The following is a 21,312-nucleotide window of genomic DNA, read 5'->3' on the forward strand; positions in this document are numbered from 1 at the left end:
CAGGCTGACCTTGTTGGTGGTGTTTAAGCTGGTTCCAAGATAGACGAAATTATCTAAGAGTTTAAAGTTATGACTGTCAACATTGACGTGAGAGCCAAGTCGCGAGTGCAACGACTGTTTGTTTGATGACTGGAGATATTTCGTCTTGCCCTCGTTCACTGCCAGACCCATTTGGTAGCTATAAGTCATACATATATATTAGATCATAGGACCCTTACAAATCAACAAAGCGCTTTGAGCCTTTCACAAAATCTGTGAATCGCCGAAGGTGAGACTCCCGAGATGTTTCCATCACAGTCCTGAAAAGACCGGACAGTGGAAGAGAAAGTGCCTGGCTGTTTCCACCCCACCCTCACCCATACAACTTTGACAATTTGTGTCCGACACAGATTTTAGCCTTACCGCATGAATAACTTTCAGTCCTACGATTGCTAAGAACTTTGCTAAGAGAAAGTAGTTTAGTCGATCTTCTGCGTTCAACTCTATGCCCAAAGGATCATGCTGGCACAGGAGCTGATCGTCGACCAGCGCCTGCTAAGCGCACGCGAGTTCAACTGGTATAATCCCAACAGCTTATTTGATCCTGAAATAGATAGTCCAAGCATCAACAAAGATTTTACACTGCATACATTGCCACATTATTCACTCTGCTCCAAGTGGGGATATAGGTTCATACCTTCCTGCTGGCTACGGAATATGAGGATCTCCTTTCTTCCTATCAGTGCAACATATCCCAATGAAATCAGATCAGTGATTTCAAACTAAAAAATATAAAAATAGATCCCCTGATGAATATATCGATTTCCGGTAGTACGGTATGTACAAAAACTTCAATATTCGATGTCGTCCGAAATTATAGCACCTTACTAGTATAATTCAAATTGCTCGAAACTGTTTACCGCTGTCTGGTTGGATCCCGTAAATGCTTTAAAGTTATATTAATTAGAGAACACATGAAATATAATTAAATTATAATGTATGGTATTTGACTCCTAGAAAGACTCATAAAAGATAGTTAGGTAGACAGTCTACGTTAATCATTAATTTTTAATAGTTAGCTTACACATACTTACTATATCTTAAACGATCATTAGCAAATACGTCACAAAGAGAAAATTTACACGTAGTTTTAACGAGATTACCTACTTACATGTACATCGACGGTTCCGTAAACACAACTGTCGTGGATCCAGAGCAAAGTTGTTGTCATTTTTTATAGTTAAACCACGTTGTTGTCTTTATTTACTTTCAGATCATACAACTCCTCGTCCGACATTTAAGTAGTACCTTTTTCTTGAGTATCCCAAAAGGCGTTTTAGAGGCATACCGCCCGCTCTGATAAAGAAATATATATTTCTAGAGTTTTTCGTCTAGGTCTTTATACTTAGGCAAAGCACAATTGTCGTCGCGCTAATACTAATGAAATATCTAGTAGAGTCATAGTTCTATTTAATGTAGAATATTCAATTTTCGTACGTAAATGACGGATTTTGAAAATCCTGGTATTTTGTTAACATTTGCGGAAAGTGAGTTGGAAACGCAGCGATATCAGCAATTACTTTTGCCAGTTCCATTAAGCAGACCTAGTCACTTATTCCACCCTACCTTTCCTAACATCAAGTATACCATCTGATCAAATCTGAGCCAAACTAATCCATATAAACTGCAATCGTAAACCGAACTGATAAAAATTTAATTTTCTTTATTGGAACAACCTTTTTTCTATTACAACTCTGCTACGGAATTATTGAAAATGATGCAGCAGTGTTTTGAGAAGTCTACTTTATAACAAACAGAAGTGTTTTAGTGGCACAAATCACCCAGTGAAAGTCGTGAAGTCATTAAAAACTTGTCTCATGGAAGTCGTTCATCTACCTTTGTTAATCATGGTAAAAGTTAAAGAAACGTGGGTAAATCTCAACACCTATTATGGTGTCGACTATTCATATTTTGGACTAATCAAAAAGTCTGAATCTTTTGTAACAACGACATCGAGTAGAGATTGGAAAATGGTCTGTTGGACCTCAGATCAAACAGCACGCGCTGGTCAACTTCCAGTAGCTGTGAAGTTGCAAGAACCATCTAGCCCAAGATAAATCGCTGGAGGTCCAGAGAACATTCTCAGCAAAAACCACCTTTCAGTGGTTGTAATAGTTCTGTTTTGACACTGTCCGATCAGGATTCATGCAGTGAGATTGAAAATCTTACCGAACGCCAGCTGCATCAGCTGTTTGGAAGAAGATGAGATAAAAACGTCCTTTGTCAGATCAAGATGAAAACACCTCGGATGTCTTACCTTTAGACATCTAGGTAAAAAGCGGAAATATAAATAAAACATTTGTGATAGGTCGGGGTCTCAATTAAATATTTTTGCTGATAGCTGGTATCCAACTACAGACCTTTTATCGTTTATCCTCAAAAAGTGTTGTACATAGCAGTCCAATTACATATGTTTGCCTCCGCAAAGTTGAGGCATCAATCATTTTAACCCAGCCCAACATAGAGGTCCCGAGAGAAATACTTGAGAACGTTGCTAAGGATCGTACATTCATCAAACGCATAATTACTGACCAGATGACGTTATAAATATAACGTCGAAACTATTCAATAATCTAGCGAATAGCGCTCCAAAAATGAGCTGAAACCGAAAAACCCAAAATCTGCTAAATGCTCTGAAGGCCATTCCAGTCGGGGCTTATAGCAAGTGTATAATAAAACGATTTAAGCTTTAACATGATTGTATTGACTCAAAAGAAGTCTAATTTGAAGGTGATAGTAAAGATTTTCATTAAAATAAGTGAAAATGTAGCTTTTTTTGTGATAATTTGGTGAATGGGAATGTCTGTGTACAAAAATATAAAAATTTATGACTCATGCCATGTAAGAGTTTATAAATTTTGGTTAAGTTTTGCTATTCTTTCTGACAAGATTTATTAGTTGACTTCAAAATTCGCCTTGAATAAAATTTGTGGAATGAGATAATATATCACATCTGACAATAAGAACCAATAATCCCTTTGCCAGTGATAAGCGCTACTACAGTATTTGTTTATAACGCTCATAAAAGTGCGGACCTCCACTTCTAAGAAGGCGCCGTAAATGCACAAATCTTCTACAAATATTTTTACACTCAAACATGAAGGTTGTTTTTTGCAAACAAAGAGTATGCATAGAACATAGTATTATACCCGGTAGTAAAAGTATATTAGATTATATGACCTACACCAAAAAGCTCTCAATTGTGAGCCGAAATACAAGTATATTCTAATATATCGTAGAATCTGGAGTCTGTTGATAATTTTCGTGTTAAAATCACACAATCTCAACATAACCTAACGGTAATGAAATCAGCACTTGGTTAGTAATAAAAGAGTAATCTTATTCAAATATTTACAGTTAATGCAGCGGGTTGGCGAAAATCAGCATTGTTGCTGCAGGTGCTTTTGTAGTAAATAGTCTTATCATAAATTAATTAGGTACGGACTTGTTTACTTAAAACCTTGGGTGGAAATTATTTAACAGACACACGTGTAAAAAGACTAAAAACTTCAAGGTTTAAACAAAGTAATAGTTGGTAAAATATACAGGGTGGCTCATGCGTAGGTTTACATTTATTTAAAGGTGCTTAACGATATTCTGCTTCTTTATGAACCGAGCTGAGTCGCAAATGACTTCGTAAAAGACACACAGGCAGCGAGTCAATTGGCCACACCGGGATAACTGGCAAGATCATTAACTGGCAGTCCTTTAATCAATTGTGTATTTCGATTATCGATCCATATTTTGAAATCCGGTTCAAAAATATCATCAGCATCCCTTTATCACTCAAATAGAGCTTTCAGCTGTAGATGTCTCCCTTTAAAATACATGTTCAATTATTTGAAGATGAACTCTTTTCGGGCTAAGCTGTTGTTTGTTGTGGGCCACCCTATAAGTATACAATAATATTATTATATGATAAAATTTTCTCAATGCAGTATTTTATTGGACATAATTGAAGACAAATAAAGCCCTACAACATGGGCCATTAAGCTTTAATATTTGCTTATGACTTTAACAACATGAACGAGGAAATAGAAACAATGCATTGACGTAATTATATTAGAGTATAGTGAATTTCTAAAATGGTTAAATTTTATCCGAACTAAAAAATATATTTTCATATATTTCCACGTTTTTTGATGGCGATAAAAAGCCCTCAAAATAGACTTCTGAGTCAATGCAAGTACGCCAATGTTTGATTAAATTTTTTATAGACTTCATATAAACTTCGGCTGGGAAAGAGTTTTTGTGGTTTCAGCTCTTTTTTAAGCCTCATTCGCTAGATTGTTGGACAGTTTCGATATCATATTCATAAACTCAAGTCTTGTCCCACTAAGGTTGCGTTTCATGAATGTGGAGTCTCCAGCAACGTTGTTAAGCATTAACCAAAATGTGTTTAGTCGATCCATAAGAGATGTTGAGTTCCTCCAGAATCTCTCTGATGCCAAAATGAGAATTTTCAAGCTCTGTTTCTTTAACTTTTTCGATGATTAACAAAGCTAGATGGAAGACGCCCAGGAGACAATTTTTTAATGACTTTACGACCTTCACCAAATGATTTATGCCATTCAAATACCTGTGTTCGTGATAAAGTTCTTCTGCAACATTTTAAACGATTCCGTGGCCGTGAAATTAGAGATTGTTTATCGATTCGGCTTGTGAACAGAGTTTAAATGACTTGAGACAAATTTAAACCGATTATTACTGATTTCGATTTGTGAAATTTTATTTTGGTAATATCATTTCGCGAATATTTGTGTATTTTTATCGAGTCTACGGTGCCAAAAAAAAAAAAACGTACAAAATAAGCAAGCCGCTCGACCAACCCAAGCGGCATCGCTTTGCTCCATGTGACCTTAAATAATTCCAAGATCCGACGTTTTCGAGTCGAGATTTGTTCAACTATGAAATCCTTTTCTGACTCAATGGGTATGTAAACAAGCGAAAATGCTACATTTGGGACGAAGAGCAACCTTAAGATATTCAAGAGCTGTCATTGCATCCAAAAAATGTAACGGTTTGGTGTGGTTTGCGAGCCGGTGGAATCATATTTCTTCAAACATGATGAAGGTAAGAACGTCAATGGCGATCGCTATCGCGCCATGATGAAATTGAAGCTCGTGATCTCGGCGACATTAGTTTCCAACAAGACGACGCCACTTCCCACACATCGCATCAATAAATGGATTTATTACAACACTTCGGTGATCAGATAATTTCACTTTTTGAGTCGGTCGATTCGCCACTAAGACCGTGTGATATCACATCGTTAGACTTTTTCCTGTGGAAATATGTAAAGTCTAAAGTTTGCGCGGACAATCCCGGTTCGATTCAGGCCTTGGACGAAAACATTACTGGTGTCTTTCACTAGTTACCAGTCTAAATGTTCGAACGAGTTATCAAAAATTGGACTCAACGGTGGGACTACCTGAAACGTAGTCGCGGTCAACATTTGAAAGGGATAATCTTACAAAAAACAAATTCCAAAGAATGTTCGTTCGAATGATAATAAACGTTCCCCATTAAATTTGAAGTGACTGTGTTTTTTCTTTAAAAAAGTAGGAAACCTCGAAATTGAACACCCTTTAGTATACTTAAAGCTTAGATACGTTACTATTTGGCAAACAAGATCAAGAAGTGCCACAGCATTAGGAACAGACGCATAGTCGAACATCAGCTATTCCATCGTAGCAACCCTTCTTCCACCCTTCCTCTGTCGTGCCTTTTTCACTGTATGTTTAAAATTTACCCTACAGATATCGAGAGACAATAAAAACACACAAAACAATTAATTAATCGATCACATATATTTAAGTTTCGTACTTTAATTTTCACAAAATGTTAATAACTATGATTATTACACTTTTACACTTTTCAATCAATCAAACTAATGGGCCTTCGTGCAGAGTTTACGGCGCTTACGTTTAACTCGCCTGCCATTTCGACTGCATTTGTATGTATTTGTTTGTTTGTATGTATGTATGCATTACATAACATCTGTATGTATTATATGAAGGCAATATAATTTAAAATGTATATATAAATAACAAAAATCAAAATTAAATAATCAAATCAGTTAATATGAAAAGCAAAATAGTGTTTAAACAACTAAATCTCTCTTAAAACAATACAATACAAAGTATAATATATAATATCGGTTTATTTTTGCATGTATGTGTGTATATATGTATGCACATGAGCAATATATTGTTTGATTTATGCTTGCCTATGCACTTGACTACAAACCAAATTTAATTGCAAACAAAAAGTGCTTACTTGTAAGAACGCATGTGTGTGTGTGAATGAACATGTGTATGTAGGATATGTATTATTAATTTGTATATGCAAGCACTCAATTTGATGGACTTCATTGCTGCTCAAACAAGTGAACTAAAATTAGCTTTTTATTAAAAGTACTAATATTATTTGTTGTTGTTATTAAATTACAAACACACATGTGTAAATTATTTAACTATGCAATTTTAATGTTTGCTCAGGATTTGCTTGCGTGAATGAGCAATAGGATTTACTTAGTATGCATGTACATATGTATATAGATACATACTTACATATGTGTATGCATAAATATATATACATATGTATATACAAACGTACAAGTACCTTTGTGTACTGAATTCTAAAAATAAACACCGTTGTCTTATGTAATTCTGTTAATTTACAATATTATGAATACTAAAATATCTATAGTAGAAATTAGGCTCAAATATTCAATAAATTTTAAAATTAAATTAATTTTTTAATTATTTAATTTAATCGATTAATTATATAATTATGTCAACAAAAAATATTAAAAAATGCAAAATACGACAAAAATGAAATTATTTTTTTTTTAAATATAATTAAATAATTATTTTTTCCAAAGAAATATGTATACATACATATGTATGTAATTATTACGAAAAAAATTTAAAAGCAAAAAAATAGTAATAATTGAAAAATATGTTTTTTTTAATATGTATGTACATTTGCGTACAAATAAGTATTTTTTCCAAAAAAATATTCATAATTATTACGAATGTAAAATTATTAAAAATTAAAAAAAAAATATTATTTACTTTTAAATACAAAGAAAAAATCTAAAATAAAAATATTATTTTTGGTGTTTTTAAAATGTTAAAAATTGAAATTAAATCCAAAAATTAATAAAAATCCAAAATAACCATTTTTGCAAAAATATATAAAAAAAATTATATTAAAATGTACCGAAAAATATTCTAAAAAAATAAAATTGCGAAAACATATTTAAAAATATATATAGTTTAAAAAGATTAAATTAAAACAGAAAAAAACAATGAGTACAGCAAACTTAAAAAATCATACATACAAATATTTACTGTTACTTTTTACTCGAAATAGCTTTAGCATGGCATTACACACTTAAAAATAAGAGATTTTTAATAAAATATATTGTATAAATTAGTTACATATTCAGAGCGAGTGGCGAGTAATAAATTAGAAAAAAAAACTTGTTGCATTAAACTAAATAATAAATATATTTATTGTGAATTTATGTTGTTAAAAAAAATTAATTCAAATTTACAAACACACATATTTGAAACAAAATACGAAGTTGAATTATATTTTTATCAAGTGATGCGTTAAACCAGCAGTTTTTGACTAATCAATGTTAAAACATTATGACTCGTTCACACTACACTAGCAAAGATTGTTTATGGCTCAATTATAAGTAACACAATAAAATGGAACGAAAACTATGTGGTTACGTCGAAATTTTATGATTAACAAAGGAACGCGTTATTACAATACTGAAATATTCCACTTGTTCACTGAATTGTCAAAATTTCATTACGTCAACTAATTAAGGGTAAATTAAGTAATTTAGAATAAATTAAGTAATTTAGACTTTAGCCTGTTTAATACCATTATCAGTTTTTAGTGAGACTAGATACATTTTTTTGTAATCAATACTAAAATAAATACGAAAGATCCTTGCCACATCATTGTAATTGACTGAAACTAACTGTTTTAGTGGCAAACATAATTTATCTAAATTATGCATTTTACACTTTGATCAGAATATGGTTTTTACTAGATGTTATGAAAGCCAATTGGTTGATAAATGAGAATTTTGTAATACTTTTGCTTTATTTTCGTGAAGAAGTAGCAGCTGGACATTTGTGCACCAATGGAATCCAAATTATATATATTAAAAAAAGAAAAAAAAAAAAAAAAAAAAAAAAAAAAAAAAAAAAAAAAATTAAAAAAAAAAAAAAAAAAAAAAAAAAATAAAAAAAATAAAAATATATTTAAAAGATAATAATAAAATAAAAAATGTAAGAAAAAATAAGTTTTAACATTAAAAAAAAGAAATAAAATTTTTAAAATAAAAAAATAAATTAAATAGATAAATTTTAAATAAGATATTGTGAAATTAACAACATTTTAAAAATAAAAAAAAATATTACAATAATATAATAATAAAAATAATAAAATTCAAAAAATAAAAAAAAATTAAAAGGAGAAAAATAATAAAACATTAAAAATAAAAATATTTAAATTTAAAAAATAAGGAAAATGTAACAATGTATATAAAATACAAAAAAAAAATAAAATTAAAATTCAATAAATTAAAAAAAATTAAGAAAAAAATATTAATAAAATTATAAAAAGTAAAAAAAAATAATATAATTAAAAAAAAAAATAAATAAAAAAATAATTAAACTTAAAAAAATTTAAATAAGACAAGCAACAATTTTAAATAACAAAATTTTAAAAATTAAAAAAAGTATATAAACTTATTAAAACTATCCAAAATCATAAAAACATTCATAATACCATAATATAAAAATACTTCAGAGTACATATTTTTGAGCCACGTTAAAAATCGCATGTATAGTGCAAACGAATCATAAGTGAGCGAAAACTATAATGATGAATGAAAATAAGCCTTACTTTTGTTGTACATAAATAAAAAATTCTCAATTTTGTTTGATTTTAAATTTAATTTTTATTTATTTTGATTTTTTTTTTTTTTTTTTTTTGAAAAATTTAGTTTAACTACTCATACTTTACACTAATACTACAACATTTCAGTTTCGGCAATGCGGAGCAGTTTCTTATTACTTTTTTTTAGTGAAATGCTCAAAACTAGAAAATGAAAGACGCGATGGGTACAAGATTATGAAATATTTATCAGCTCTGTTTGCAGAAAAAACAAAAAATTGTAAAATATTAGTTTAAGCTCTCAGAGTTATCGGAGGCATAAAAAAAATTAGTTTGATTTAAAAAAAAAAATGCAAAAATTTAATTTAATCAGTAAAATCTGTATAAATAATTTGATAAAAATGAGCTTTCATATTCCATTCTTATTCGCGCTGATAAAATTAAATTAATTTTTTATTTAAAAACTAACTGAGCTTTCAGCTGATTAGAATTCAAATTAACCGTTAAACGTTTAGCGTAAATTTTTTTTATTATTCTCAAAAAAAAAATAATAATTTTTTTTTTAATTTAAAAACCCGATCTTCCAAATTCCATTTCAATCGAGCTGTTAAAATTCCGTTAACATCGCACCCTACAATTGCGCCCTTCACTGCCGATCCGTTGAAAATGTTTGTTTTCCAAGAACCTAGTTACGAATGTAAACATCTATGTAAGTGTATATATTGCTAATATTCATTATTTAGACTTTTAATAAATATGAAAAATATATATTTTGTTTTTACTTTTTATTTCTGTGTTGTATGTGTGTAAGTGTGTATTTATTTATGTATGCTATTAAATAGTCATTGATGTACGCAGCAATGTTGGTGGTATGCAAATAATGCAATGAATATGCACGTATGTATGTTTCGGTGTTTATAAATAATTATTTTATTTTTTTTCTTTAATTATTCACACAAATGCGTATAATAAATTAACAACTGATTTATTTTTTTTATTATGAAAACATTAAAAATGATTTAATTTGAAATATTGAAATTCCGTTGATCACTGAATCTAATATATATAGTATGTTTATGTATATAGTATAATGTTACATTTGAATTGGTTTGTGTATGCGTGTGTGTGTGTGGGTGTTATTACCGTAAGCGCTAAGTCATAGTGTTAACATAGTTATTGTTTTTTTAATATTACATACACATATATCGATAGTTTTTAAACAAGTGTGTATGCATGTATGCATGTATATTATTTTATTTTTGTTTTTTGTTTTTGTATAGGTCCGTTTTGTAAATTTAATATTAATATGCTAAACATGTTTTCTTAATTTTTTTATATTTTTTGTAGTGTATGTTCCGTGTGATTGTTTTATGTATGTATGCATGTTTAACTGTTTCTTTCTTTATATATATGCATGTATATGTGTGTGTGGTGTACTATCGCCTAAACGCTCTTAAAAACTCCAAACAATTAATATATATGTATGTATATGTGTACGTATATTTTGTTTTATATATATATATATTTATGTATATTTGATAATATTTTAACGCAGTGGTTGGACACTAGGCTAATAATAAAACTTAAAACAGTCATAAAGTGTAATAAAACATTTTAGTGTTTTTGTTTTTGTTTTTGCATTTTTGCATTTTTCCTTCTAATTAATTTACAATCAAAATTATGCTGCAGCCAAAGCGGCACATACACAAGCACAAATTTTTCTACAGGCGCAGCTACATTTGTTGTTGTTTTTGTGTTTTTTTGTTTTCATTTTAAAATACACTCGTACGTAGTAAGAACATTTCGCTATGCTGCTGCTTTATGTAGTATTTTGTATTTTTTGTTTTTGCTTGTATTTTAGAAAATAATAACGGTTTTCTACACGTTCCATAACGAAGTCAGTTGGTTTTTAGGATTTTTGTTGTTGTTTTTTTTTTTTTTTTTTGTTATTTGTTCTTTTCAAATTAACATTAAATTTGCATTGTAACTCTGTAAATTTAATTTAAAATTAATTTCATTTACTTAATTTACTAATTACTCTAATTAGCGCTCCGTTTTCCTCTTTAAGGCGTTGATTCTCCGTTTTGTAAACTTCCAATTGCTATTTGAAATAGAGAGAGAGAGAGAGAGAGAGGAGATGGATTAGTTAGCATTAACCAATAACATTGCATGTGTACAGTTATTTAAAATACCAGTAAATATAATAAACAATTATAACGTATTGTAGTAATGCCATATTCAGAAAAAAATAACGAAACATCCATAAATTCAATACAAATAACGGATATTGTAATATTGCATAGTAATTAGGAAACGGCATTGCGAGCGTACGAGCGGCGAGCGATAGATTTATTGAGCAGCCCTGGCGCTTACAATTAGCGGTAATCTTTATTATATTTTCAACTACTAACACACAGATATATTTGTAAGAAATTGTTTTTATTTTAATAAATGTACATATTTAAGTTGGTTCTTTTGTAAACCAGTTGCAAAAGAACACTCCAACTCGGTTAAATGCTACTATTTTCACAAGAGAGTTGATTGATTGAATAAACTCAATAACGGTTTGCTAATAATTAAATATGAATTATTTTAAAATGTTTTTGAAAATACACAAAATATTCAAAATTAAAAAATAAATTAAAAATTTATTTCACAATTAAACATTCTTCGAATTTCGAATATTTTTTGAAATATGGTGTAAGAAAAACTAAACAAAATTTAATATTATGGAAAAAAACTAAATTTTTCACTTAGAAACTGCTTGTCTTCTAAATATTTAATATAACATCTTTACGTAAATGTGGACAAAAAAAACAGTACGACTTTTTAATTTAAATTTAGGGAGGAAACCCATTCATCGACATATTTTTTCTAGGTTGGTGTGAATGTCAGAAATGCTCAGAATGTAAAATAAAAAGCCTTCGGTGTTAATTGTTTGTCGCATTTGGTTGGTACAAATTAAAAATCCAAAGAGGGTCGAGAAGGCGTTGACAACGAACCACGCCCAGGACGGCCATCAACATCAACTTATGATCAACACGCCCATAAAATAAAGGAATTAACTCTTGAGAATCGACGACTAACAGTCAGAGATCTTACTGGCATCGTTAGAATATCGAAAGGATCAATAAAAACTATTTTGAAAGATCATTTGGACCTAAGAAAAGTGAAATCACGATTGGTTCCGAAATCCCTAATTTTTTTCGAAAAACAGCGTTGCGTCATCGTCTGCGAAACAATGTCATCCGACTGCCAAGATGTCATCAAACGTATTATTACAGGCGGATAAGCCTTGCAACTACGCTTACGATCCGGAAACAGGATCAATCGGCCGGATATCGTGGCAAAGGTGAGCCGAAGCCGAAAAACCGCGTCAAAGCAGGTCAAAAATCAATATTTGTTGAAAGTTTTATTCGTTTATCGAGAGGTAGTGTACTCCGAGCTCCTTTCGACAGGCCAAACTGTCAACAAGGAATGCTATTTGAGTGTTATGTGTCGAGGCCGGAGTTATGGGCCGACAACTCTTGGTTTTTGCACCAAGATAAATCATTGTCGCATACTGCATTAATTCTTTGCCAAATTTTCAACCAATATCGTGCCACAACCACCATATTCGCCAGATTTAGCTCCGTGTGATATTTTGCTATTCAGCAAACTCAAACGACCGCTCCGGAGAAACCATTTTAAGTCAATTGAAGACATTAAACGTCAATTGCTACGCGCATTGAAGGCTATTCCGGAAATTGACTGTTTTGAGAATTAGAAAAAACGTTGGCACAAGTATATTGGATAAAGTTTTACTATTTTTTGCTCATGGTCATGATTTTTCAGAATGAAAATTGAAATGAAATGAAATGCCTTAAACCCAGAATGAATGAAGCAAGATTGCGTCGTCTTAACGTCATACCACACACTATAGAATGAATAGAGGCAACAAGTAAAGAAAAACAAATCTATAAAGCGTATGACGTATTGTTGCGACTTTGTTTTTGTAATTCTGTCACAACTGTCATAGCCTAAACTGAAAAAAGTAACGATAAAAACTTTCCGCAATCTCTTTCTTTATCATTTTTGCTTGAAACATATTTATTTTTTTACGAAAACCAAGATCTAAGAAAGTGACGAAAATATCTCTGACTTGACTAAATTTCATATTTTTCTTAAATATTTTTTCTATTTGGTTGTACCTCAAAATGGGTAATCTTTTAAAAGCTGCGAAATCTTATAAAATTATTGGCTCGTTCACTGAGTAATTTCGTTTAATAACAATGAATTTTGATGATCCGATCTTATTGAATATTTTTCAACAGCCAGCTTCATACCTAACATCTTTATCACATTTGAAGAGCTGAAAAGGTAAGGCTTGTTTTCAAAGGTTTTCTTAAAATTTTGTCTTAATGAATACGGAAGATCGAAAACAGCATTTTTGGCATATGTCACATTTTTACCATCAAAAGGGTAAAAATTCAAACAAGGCGATACCTTCAATTTTTGAGGTATCGATTAATAGAATGTAAAGAGATCGTTGTTTAAAAAGGATTAACTAACGTTGTCTGCTTGGTGGCATTTCGAAGATTTTGTTCATTTTCAACTTTTGCCGACAATACCACGATTAATTTTGAAGTGTATTGTGATCAGCTAAACAAATTGAGTGATGAACTCAACCAGAAGAAGCCGAGAGGAACAGAATTGGTCAATAGAAAAGGTGTAGTGTAATGCGAGACCTCATACATGACTCGCCATAAGCTTATGCAGCTTGAAAGAGATGTGATACCACACACACCATATTTTAGAGACTTGGCACCTTCGGATTATTACTTGTTTCGGCCTCTGCAAAAGTTTTTGGATGGGAGAACCTTCACATCAAATCAGGACGGTAAAACCACTAGGACCAGTTTGCAAGGATCAAAAACTAAATTATATAGTGAACGGTTCAATCGGTATATATTTTTTTTTGGCAGTTAGATAAGAAGTTAGAAGAGCTAAAGATCACAAAGAAAACGCTTTAGAGATTCGATAATAAAAGGCAAATTTATATGAGAAGAATTACTCACCTCACTTTTAGGAAGATAATTATAGCATTTTTAGTGAGTTAATAACATTATATAGGTATTTAATTTAATGCCTGAAATTTTGTTCTATATAACCTTGTGTATATTTTCCATGATATGGCTTCTGAAGACTAAAATTACTTGTTTAAAGTTCGAGGTAGGATTAGCTCCCCACGAATTTTCATTTATTCTAGTTCTAATTTCCGTTTTTCTGTTAGTATAAAGAAATAATCCAAGAAATTAAAGTTATCGAATAACGAATACTCATATAGACTTTGTACCTAATACCCTCCATTGTATAACTGATATGTATTAAGTAACCGTAACCAACATAGATAGGATTTTTACTATTATTATTTTTTCGAAATCCTTTCGTGAATTAACAAACAGACAACGCTAATTATTAACCAATTACTTTATAGAATATGAATTTGAACGCACAAAACAAAAATTTACATACAAAAAATTAACAAGACATGCAAATGAACGAGAACGAACGAACGAAGTCATGCAAATATATGTATGTACATATGTATATACTTAAGAAAAAAATAAATTAAAAACTCTTTAATTGTTTTACATGATAAATATTTTCTTTTCGAACGCAAACACTCACACACGTTCACAACTGTGGCAACAACAGTGCATAAAAAGCAATTTTCCGGGGCGAATGGGCAGATAGGTCGGGTGTATGAGAGCGCTTTAAGCTAAATTATATTTAAAATATATAACAACGATGCTCAATAGTACGCTGATGGAAAAGTGCCGCGAGATATTATATGATTTAATGAGTAAAGGTTGAAAATGAGACCAACGAAGTATCCTTATATATTTTGGTTGTAATGGGTGAAGGAAAATCATAACCAGGTATGTTATATAGCTCTGTTAGAATAGTATTTAGGCAGCCTTCTGTAAAGATCTATTCACTGCTTACTTCTACACATGAATATTGTTATGTTCGAATACATAGGTCAAACTCAGTTCATAATGATTATCTAATCAAGTGGATGGATATTTCTTGGTGCTAATTCCAAACATTTATTTTCACTATTTATATATAAATAGAAAAAACTTTACTCTTCGCGAAACATTATTAATAAGAGTAAATGGTGATAAGCTTTAATTCAATTCAAAAAAAATTCATCAACTCAGTACACAAACTCGTATATGAATTATGAGCCCTTTTGGAAAATTCAGCAACCTAATATACAAGCAACGGACACTACAATACATACTTTTTGAAACAATATATAGGGTGTCACCAAAAAACATAAACAACACAGAATTTAAGGGAGATTGTGAAAAACAAGGGATTTTGAACTCAATAACAATCTAAAAATTATAAATTTCTCTAGAGAAAATTCCACAATTAAAGATTCTATGAGATTCCTAATTAAAAGATGTTTAATAACTTCAGATACATACCCAAAACTTGAAAACAAAACTGAACAATTTTTGAAAACAAGACCGAACAAATTTTGCACAACAAAAGGGGTGATATAAGTGGTTAAAGAAATAATGGAAAGATAGTTAAGCCAATATATAAGAGAGACTTTCGCACAAACTTCAACTATAGAATAAGAAGTATGAAACAAAAACTGCAAAATTTTTCAATGAACAATTTTCCAATTCTCTTAAATACGCATACAAAACACGAAACAGAACAAAGAAAGAATATTTTATCGAATATCTTTATTAATTTTTTACAAAGTTTAAACTCAGCACAGAGTAGTATAACCAAAGAGAATAGTAATCATTAGGCATACAAACAGTTTAACAAGGGATCAACAGCTCTCACTAACACTTTGTTACCCTTACAGTGATTCTTTGAAAACTGCAACAGTGGTTTCAACGATATTCAAAAGAAACGTTTGCCGGAAAACTTTGCCAGTGAATTTAGGATTACAAAATGGACCTTATAGGTTAACTGCGTAATGAGCGGAAAAAATGGTAACAACAAAAAAATAATAATTGTAGCTTAAGGAGTACAAATAGAGCTCTCTTGGATCTTAAAAAAATTAAACTCCTTAAAACAGCTTTAGAGATAAAAGCTTTCAGAAAAATATGAAAAGAAAATTAATCTCCAAAAAAGAGATTTAGATAAAAGCTTATAGAAAAATATGGAAAGAAACTTAATCTCTTTAAAATAGCTTTAGAGATAAAAGCTTTCAGAAAAATATGAAAATACGAAGAAATACAAGAATGTTTTTCACAGTTAAGGGTCGTTCAGTGAAATAACTCTTAAAAAACTTTGCTCATGAAAACGTAATAAATAATGAAAAGTAGTTCTCTTCAGGTGCTCGCTTATATGACGTCAGGGTGTCAGATTTTTCGCTCTCAACTAGATTTCTTCTATTGCATTTTATTCTTAATGTACTTAGAGAACAAAAGCGCTGTTTGAAATAAATTTTTTGAACGAAAATTTCTTGAAATATAATACAGTTATATATTTTACACCAGTCAACACAACAAGAGCTCATTTTTACCACTTTCTCATTCTAATTACTCTCCTAAGTTTCCCGCTTTCAATAACCAAAGACGCTGACAATACACGTACTGCAAAGACTTCCAGCAATAAAACCCTTTTGAATATCGTTTGCTTTTTAAGGAACATGTCAATTTACTAATACGAACAAAAAACGAACAGAGTTGCAAAGAAAACATTCATATTATCAATACTCATACCGGCGTAAATGCGAAGTAGGTGGAACCACAAGTCAAAACTTTCGAATTTAGTCGACGTCGCGACTGTTGTTGTTTAAAGATTTTCTTCCTTTGAGATAAATTTTAATTAAGTATTTTGAAGTAAGTGGAAACCCTCGAATTTAGTCAACGTCGAGACTGTTGTTGTTTAAAGATGAAAATAATTTTGTATGAAACCAAAGCTGAAAAGTGCTACGCGTTGTCTGTTGGAGACGAAGCTTTATTTTTTTTTTTGCCTTCGAGATGAATTTCGATTAATTTTCCAGTATTTTTTTACATGCTAAAGAATTCAACGTTACTTCAAATGCTATGCGCTGAGCGATTTAGTATTTAAATAACCTTCCACTTAATTAAATACACTTTATAATCATTTCAACTAGTTTTATTCGATTATTGTGCGGTTATGATATTAAATTACTATAATCTTTTAAATATTGTATGTATGTATGTAGTAAAACTATGAGTATACGAGCAATTGTTGAGCAATGAAAACTGCAAAGTGCGGCGATACTGTAGCTTGGCACGTGACAAACTGCCGCTTAACACTTTTCGAACGCTAATTCACTGCTTTACTAGGTGATAGTAAGTGTTACTCTCTCTCACTTAGCTTACTCCGTTTGTGCTCCAGGCGTATAATAATCATTACTGAATTCGCTCAGTAATTCAGTGATGTATTGCTGCAAATTCCAAACCAACCAAGTTTCAAACCAATTTCTCAATTTTCGATCGGCAATTGTTCTGTCCTTTACTTTTACACGACAACCAAAATTTTGGGTACCATGCGAGCCTTTATTTTCAAACTGTTTACAGCTTACTATGCGGTTTGTTATTTTCTATTTAGCTACTTTTGATTATAACGGTAATGCAGATAATTTCCATCAGCTTTGATCGCATTGTGTCAGTGCAAATACTCCAGTCTAATGCGAGCTTAAATACTGTAGCACATTCGCTTTTTTCTCTTTTCTTTAATGAACACTTATCTTTAGACATATTTCGCAATTCGTGAACAAATTTTCAACTACTCATTTCCTTAGTCTATAGCGTATATAATTCACAATTAATTATTTTTTTATGATTTTTTTTTCAGGAATTTATTAAATTTATTTTGATTTTTTAGCTAGTTGACTTTGAGCTGAGGTGGTCAACTTGGATACGACACGCGTGAGAGCGCGATTCTCCGCACGCAAACGCTCATTCTCAGTCTTTAGCTTCTGCAATAGCTAAAATGACAAAACAAAAAACAACAAAAGTGATGGAGAAAAAAGAGAAGAACGAGAAGTATAAGAGCATGGTAATTAACAGATTTCGTTTTCGATGATTCGATGATTGATGAAAACATGGAAAACAAAGGTATGAAAATGACGAAGTTGCGAATGTAAAGGACTGAGATATTTAACAATTGCAGGGTTAACTTGTAAGGAGGTGAAAAACATAAAACAAAATTCACACTAAAGATGAGTATATGGTTGGACTGATGATAAAACTGCGGAAATCATAAGTTGTGAACTGCGTGCGCAGAGTTTTGTCATGAAGGTTAATGAGTTGCAACGACGCAAGTATGAATGAGAAATGCGAGATATATATAATATGTGTTTGATATGCGAGGGATAATTACAAGTTCTAACGATGGTTCTAAGTATGTGTGTATGCATGAATGCTGAAAAATGCTGCATGTTTAGGCTGTGAACAGACTGTGGACAAATTGAATGTGTTTAATGGTTGTAGTGAACGTGAGGGACAACGATGTGACACGCGAAAATCACAAAACAAAGTGGTGAATACATAACCGTTATTATACAAAAACATATGTTTATATAATATGTACAAATATGTGTGTGCGAATTGTAAATTTGAACAAAAATGAAAATATATACAATATTTTTTTCTAAGTAATGAAATGGAAATATACCAAAGGAGAATTAGATCAATTCGCATTTCGTAAGCGAAATACTTTATTAAATGATCGAAACGAAGTGAAAGCTCAAAAGCTGGTCAAGTTTCGAATACCCACATAAGTGATAATTTTGATTAAATAAACATCGCAATTTACTACCTTCAAATATTAAGATTTCGAGATATCGAAATGAAAGTTTGAAAGTGTTCGTTAAGTATCATCTTCTTACATAAGTGATAATTTTAGACTAGTCAAAACTCGGAAATTTATTTAATATTCTAAGATATAGAAAGTTTTGAGAGAAAAGCACTAATTTTAACAATCGAAATCAAGTGAAAGCTAAAAAGCTATAGTTAAATTTGAGTTTCTCACATAAGTGATAATTTTTGATCAAAAATCGAAATTTCCCCTACACAAGCTTAGGCTTAGAGATTTTTGAGAAAAAAGCACTAATTAAAACAATCGAAGTGAAGTGAAAGCTCCAAAGCTTTCATCAAATTTTCTTTTTCTCACATACGTTTATTAAGTGGTAATATCTGTTCACTCAAAAATCGATTTATTTTTTAATAAAACTGGTATTGTTCAAACATTTTCATAATCACAACGTTTTCCAAATCTTTACAGTATTTTTTTTAATAACTATCGACTTTGAAGGAAGCCTAAAGTTCTGAGCTTTGATAATTGCATTTGTTATCGATAATTGACTACTCAAAAATCGAAAAAATATACATTTATTTTTCATAAAGCTCGTATTGCTCGATCAATTTCATAATCTCAAGTAGCAATCCATAATATTTTTCATACTTGCAGAAAGGCAAAAGTTCTGAGCTGTGATAATATTAGTTGTGTTTGATATTTAAAAATCAAAAATAGTATATAAACATTTCTGAAAGCTACAGAAAGGCGTAAAAATGTGAATATGAGTTCTCCAAAAGATGATTATGAATCTTGTAAAGATCGTAAAGTCGCTCGATGTTTTTTTATAAAATAATACTTCAAATTTGTGCTTTGAATTATATTTATGTTGGCAAAATATGCACACATCGAATTGAAGTTATTGTTTGAAATGAATGAACACAGGGTGCAGATAATGAAGAAACTCTTCAGTAAACCGTTATGTGCTCTTCAAATTTGTGCATTGAAAGACTTTCAAAAAATTATGAATAAAAACAACTTAAGGACTAAATATCAAAAATTCAAAGCAACAATGCCGAAGCTGGAGAGAAGCAGAAGCAAAAATCAAAAAAGACAGAAAAGCTTAAGAAAACGTATAATAAACAAAAGTATCCACAGACAGGGTGTTTATATTCGCATTAAATAACTAAAAAAAATTAAATAATTTATCAAAATATGAAAATCAAGAAAAGAAATTTTTGTTTGTAAAAAACTTAGGTTCGCTGTTTGACTATAACATATTAAAGCCCTTAAAATTTTTTAAAAATTAAAAAGAAAAAAAATAGATAAATATATGTATGAAAAATAAAAAAATATATATGTATGTATATAAAAAATAAAAAATATACAAAAACAGTAACAAAAAAACTAATAAATTAAGAAAAAAATAAAAAAACTAATAAAATAAAAACTAAATTAAAGAAAATATAAATAAAATTCTAAAAAAGTCACAATAATTAACAATTATTTGTAACGCATCGAAGCTTATTTTAGCGAATCTTCAATCGGAAGCTTGTTTTCTTATATTCCTATAAAAATTTCAAAAAAAAAAACTATTAAATAATTTATCTATTGCAAAAAACTTAGATATTAGTCAAACAGCGAGACTAAAACTAACAAAAAATTCTAAAAAATAACAAAAATTAAAAAAAAAATTTAAAAAAATTAAAAAAAAAATAAAAAAACAAATAAAAAAAAAATAAAAAAAAAATTGAAAAAAAAAATTATAAAAAAATTCTAGAAAAATTAAAAAAATCAGTTATCCGTAATGCATCGAAAGCTTATTTTAGCGTATCTGCAATCGAAAGCTTGGTGTTAAAGCACTTGCTTGGTGTAATCATATTAAATTAGAAAAAAACTATATTTTTCATAATAAATATACGCTTGTTTGGAAATTCAATTCGTATACAGGGTGTTATAATAAATCACAATAGCGTCAGGTTAAGTGTATCAAACAACAATTAACAAACCAAAATATTCACAACTGTGAATGTGTTAAGGCGGTGGTAACGGTAGGGGGTGCATGCACGTATTGTGCATATAGTTGTGTGTATGTGTGTAGTAAGTATGTCGTAGGTATATGTGTAGGTGTGTGCTTGGAAAATTATTTACCTTTAACTCTTCTTCCATTTCGGAAAGTTTGCGTTCCATTGCTCTCCTTTCGCGTTTTTCAAGCTCTGAGAGTGAGTTTTTAGTTGTCTGCAAAAATTAAATTTGCGAAAATTTTGTTTCGATATTTTCTTTTGTTTTACTTTTTTTTCAAATTTAGTGATTAACATTTTTTTTAATATTTTTTTTTGTACAACAAATATAGATACAATTCAATCATAATAGCAGGCGAGAGCAGCGTTTAGCGGAAACTTATTACTTTTTGTAGGGGGCGGTTGGGAAGCGTGTGTAAATCTGTGTATGTGTGTGTGTTTGTGCAGTATGCTTTTTGGCGGAGTAAAGGAAATTAGCAAGAGTCTTTTATTAGGCGTAATATAAGAGCGTGACCAAGTGAAGAGTATATTTGCTATT

At 30.3% G+C, this 21,312-nt stretch overlaps 1 protein-coding gene across 19 annotated transcripts in view; it reads right to left on the reverse strand.

Moving 5' to 3' along the window:
- Positions 1–9,006: 9,006 nt before the first annotated feature.
- The window catches only part of LOC126762466 (protein phosphatase 1 regulatory subunit 12A), a 76,487-nt gene continuing 64,181 nt past the window's right edge, over positions 9,007–21,312 (reverse strand). For 12 of the 19 annotated variants that reach the window (XM_050479218.1, XM_050479222.1, XM_050479219.1 and 9 more), the window contains 3 exons: positions 20,905–20,991; positions 16,707–17,944; positions 10,883–11,068 (listed from right to left, as the gene is read on the reverse strand). In XM_050479218.1, coding sequence (XP_050335175.1) covers positions 17,825–17,944; positions 20,905–20,991 — 207 coding nt within the window. In that variant the 3' untranslated portion in view covers positions 10,883–11,068; positions 16,707–17,824. Of the gene's footprint in view, positions 11,069–16,706; positions 17,945–20,904; positions 20,992–21,312 lie in introns of all 19 variants that reach the window. The other 7 variants (XM_050479236.1, XM_050479225.1, XM_050479233.1 and 4 more) reach the window with 3 other exon arrangements.

This window comes from Bactrocera neohumeralis, chromosome 6, assembly GCF_024586455.1.
Source record: "Bactrocera neohumeralis isolate Rockhampton chromosome 6, APGP_CSIRO_Bneo_wtdbg2-racon-allhic-juicebox.fasta_v2, whole genome shotgun sequence".
Lineage (NCBI taxonomy): Eukaryota > Metazoa > Arthropoda > Insecta > Diptera > Tephritidae > Bactrocera > Bactrocera neohumeralis.